Source organism: Corylus avellana, chromosome ca2 (assembly GCF_901000735.1).
Source record: "Corylus avellana chromosome ca2, CavTom2PMs-1.0".
In the NCBI taxonomy this organism is placed as follows: Eukaryota; Viridiplantae; Streptophyta; class Magnoliopsida; order Fagales; family Betulaceae; genus Corylus; species Corylus avellana.
The window spans coordinates 26,326,429-26,330,311 of NC_081542.1; the positions used below are offsets into that span (position 1 = coordinate 26,326,429).

A 3,883-nucleotide genomic window follows, 5' to 3' on the forward strand; every position below is an offset into this window, starting at 1 on the left:
TATCTTCCACAATGTTGCACTGTGAGAACTACCAAGATGACCTCTCCAACAAGCAAAGAGACCTACCACTCGTCAAGGCATGACCGAGGCTAACCCAAAAGACTAAAAATAGAATTTCATAAGGCACTAGCAACCTCACAATGGAGTCAAAGGTAATCAATGGATTCTCCACTCTTCTTACACATACAACACCAATCTACCACTATGGTACACCACTTCCTTAGATTATCTGTAGTGAGGATCTTCCCTAACACAACTGGCAAAGCAAAGAATGTCACTCTCAAGGGAACCTTATTCTGCCAAATACTCTTCCAAGACCTTTCTCAAATCTTGAATCAATGCTTTCTTTTTTTGTTCCCATTTCTTTATTTTCCTAAGAAAAATGTATTGATTTGTTGGTAGGTTGTTATTCCTCCAGATGGCTATCTAAAAGCTGTCAGAGATCTTTGCTCAAAATACAATGTTTTAATGATTGCTGATGAGGTACAATCTGGCTTAGCACGAACAGGAAAAATGTTGGCTTGCGATTGGGAAGAAGTGCGTCCAGATGTAGTGGTAAGCACCCCCTCTCCTTCCAAATTATTTATGGTTGTCATGACTTTTACCAAGTATTTGATGTGAATGTAGTGAAAGTTTGGTTAATGATGTTTACATGAACCATTATGCTACCGTATGAATGCAAGTTACATTAGGATGATTGTGGGAGTCCCCTTTCTTTGTACATGTTAGCCTCAATGCTGCATTCACAAGGGACATTACACTCGTCTGGTCTTTTTTTTTCCATTTTGAATGCATTTTTACATGCTGGTCAATAATCTTTACAAAGCTGGGTTGCAAAAGAAGTATTGATACATTACCCACAACTCAGCCTCCAAATCAAATATTTCAAATGTAAGCATGTGTGTACATCTGTACGGTTGATGTTGGGAGGCCTCCATATCTCTCTCTTTGAAGCTTCGAGAATTGCATTGTCTATTTTCAGAAGCTTCTTATACCCCCACAATATTGCCCTTTATGATAGCTATAATTTTTAATGGACTTATTTTTGTCCACCTAAAGTTGTCAGATGAGGCCGCATAAGAAGACTTTGAACTTGGTTATTTCCAGAAGGCCACAATTGCCATCTTTTGGACTTGTATTTGAAAGTAAATTTTGACCATGCATTGCCTGTAGCTTTTATACCAGAATATTATTATTTGTCATAGCTTTGAATTCTAATGGATTTCTCTCTATCCCCCCCATAGCTGGCCACATTTGCCAAATGCAAAATAGGACTTGTACTTGAAACAAGTGAAGAATACTTTTATTAGGATTCACAATAGAGTCTATACTTGTTTCCAAATTTTATTAGGATTCACAAGTCTTTCCAAATTTACGTAACATTTACATTCTTTGTTTTCCTTTCCTGAGAATATTCTTTTCTCTTGCATTCTGTTCTTGATGTGTCTTGCATTATGAAAAGGAGATGTTGATCTGAATAAATTATTTTGTTGTAGAGGCTAAGTTTGAGATTGTATAATGAAATTTGCCGGTGAAATCTGTGTAGCATCTTCAGTTCTTCTTTCTTATGTTTGGGAGACACTTTTTGTTCAAACTGACTTTACAATCTTAATTGACTGCTCCAATATGATACAATACAGAAAATAACTTTTTTTTTTTCCCTCTTATTTCTGTTTTATTCAGATTCTTGGAAAAGCATTGGGTGGTGGAGTGATACCTGTAAGTGCAGTGCTAGCAGACAAAGATGTAATGCTTTGTATCCAACCTGGAGAGCATGGAAGGTTATAAACTACTTGCATTTCCTAAATGATTTATTTTTTTATGTCCTCACTGTTTTATGTTAAGAGCCTTTAGTCACCAACACTTGTCCATCTTGATCTGGAAGATTTGCCTCTAACATCAATATATATATATATATATATATATATATATATATATATATATATATATATATATATCGATTTGGAGACTGTTACCAATACTTGTGACTCCACTCTTTTGTAAGGAAAGGTTTTTGCATATGACTAGAAATGGTCGAGTTTGGTTTAGGCATAGTCAGTTTGTTGGTTCACTTGGAGTTATATGGCATAATAGGAAAAGATGTAGATAGTGCATTAAAATGCGTGCACAAAAAAAAAAAAAAAAAGCCCAAACGGGATGATGGTGCATCAACATCTATGTAGATATTTTGATCAGTTTTGATTGGTTCAACAGTAATGCACCTTACATTATGACAATGCATATCCTTCTTTCCTATGGCAGTATATCCTTACATTAATTCTAGTTCTGTGGTTCAACATGCAATGTGTAGGAAGTTGTGCAAATAGACTTGTAGAGTTTTGTAGAACAAAGTACTTACTGGGAGAAACATCATAACCGATGTTGGACATGATTTATCTATATACTTTGTTTCTGCTGAGTAATGATGCATATGGATGAGTGAAGTTGGGATGCTACTTTCATCTAACCTAGCCAATATGTGGAACCATTTGTTTGTTTTTCCTGAAACATGGCAGGAACTTGACGTTTTTTCTATGTTGAGCTCCTGTTACCATGTTTTGGAGTCTTATGGAAGATTGCCTTAATCTATCCATCTGGTACATATTGGTAGAGAGGAATTGTACCATTTTGAAAGAAAAGTCTGACTTGTATCATTGTGTCAACAGCATTTTCATGTTTACTGCTTGAGCTATATAGAACTGCAGGTGAGATGGCTGATAAACTAGTAGTAGAGTGAGGAGCTATGATCATGGATTATTTCATTGGAAAATAATACCCAGATGGAGAAGCTTCTGCCTGTCAATTTTCTTTTTGTCTCTTCTGTCAGTTAAAACAGGTTTTGTATCTATTTTTGTATATGGAGACTTCTACGTTCCATAATTGTGGTACTTTTTTTTTGTCAAAAAGCTTTGTTATGGTTTCCCAAAAGGAAGGAAAAAAATCAACTTCAAATAGCTGTTTCTGGTTGGGTGATTCTCGGAAGTTATTCCTTAAGTTGTATATATTATTATTACACGTACTTCAGTTCTCCCCCTTTTCAATATTTTTACTTTCACTTTAAGTCTGCCATTTTCTTACTGTTGCTGATGAAATATATCATATGAAAGCTCACATTTCTCCTATCGGTTATTGTTCTCAGTACCTTTGGGGGAAATCCATTGGCCAGTGCAGTTGGCATTGCCTCGCTAGACGTGCTCAGAGATGAGGGACTTGCTGAGAGGTATCAAATCCATTGCCTAATGATGCATCATTGAGGTGATATAATAAAGTTGGAAAATAACAGCTAAGCTGTGACTTAATGATGGATTTTTTTTTTTTTTTTTTTTCTTTTCTTTATGTTACTTAAAATCTGGAAACTCAGACAGTATTAAGGTTTCAAGAAAATTTATCACTAAAATAATGAAGACCTGATTTTCTATTTACCAGAAATAATATACTGCCAATTTAAGATTATGCTAATGATGCATTGTGATGATTAAAGATATTTTCTCTATCTCTCACTTCTGCAAATTATATTCATACTGAGATTGTTATTTTTAAGTATCTGAGTAACCTGAATTTCTCATTTACCAGGTAAAAAAAGAAAAAACGAACATTCACAAATGGTCTTAGTTAGGATGACAATGGGGCGGATCCGGAAAGGGTCTTCCACCAACCCACCCCCACTGAAGGACTAATCAACCCAAACCCATTTGTAGCCCTAGGCAAGGCAGGCAAGACAGGTTGCCCGCTCAGTCTACTATGTATGATAATTTAAACCTAAATCATTAAATTTTTTGATCGGTAAGTTACACACTTCAATTTTTTTGATTGGTAAGTTACACACACCCGGTGGGACTTGAATCGATGACCTCGCCTCCCACCTTGCTACAAAGGGAGGAGG

The 3,883-nt window shown here is 35.7% G+C and overlaps 2 protein-coding genes across 2 annotated transcripts in view; one reads left to right on the top strand and one right to left on the bottom strand.

The window, feature by feature from the left end:
* The window catches only part of LOC132169458 (ornithine aminotransferase, mitochondrial), a 7,047-nt gene extending 3,470 nt beyond the window's left edge, over window positions 1-3,577 (top strand). Inside the window, exons 4-7 of the mRNA XM_059580491.1 lie at window positions 403-555; window positions 1,684-1,781; window positions 3,140-3,220; window positions 3,574-3,577. Of these exons, the coding sequence (XP_059436474.1) occupies window positions 403-555; window positions 1,684-1,781; window positions 3,140-3,220; window positions 3,574-3,577 (336 nt within the window). The remainder of the gene's footprint in view (window positions 1-402; window positions 556-1,683; window positions 1,782-3,139; window positions 3,221-3,573) is intronic.
* Window positions 3,578-3,818: 241 nt separating this feature from the next.
* LOC132169459 (putative disease resistance RPP13-like protein 1) overlaps window positions 3,819-3,883 on the bottom strand; it is a 2,714-nt gene continuing 2,649 nt past the window's right edge. Inside the window, exon 2 of the mRNA XM_059580492.1 lies at window positions 3,819-3,867. Coding sequence (XP_059436475.1) covers window positions 3,819-3,867 — 49 coding nt within the window. The remainder of the gene's footprint in view (window positions 3,868-3,883) is intronic.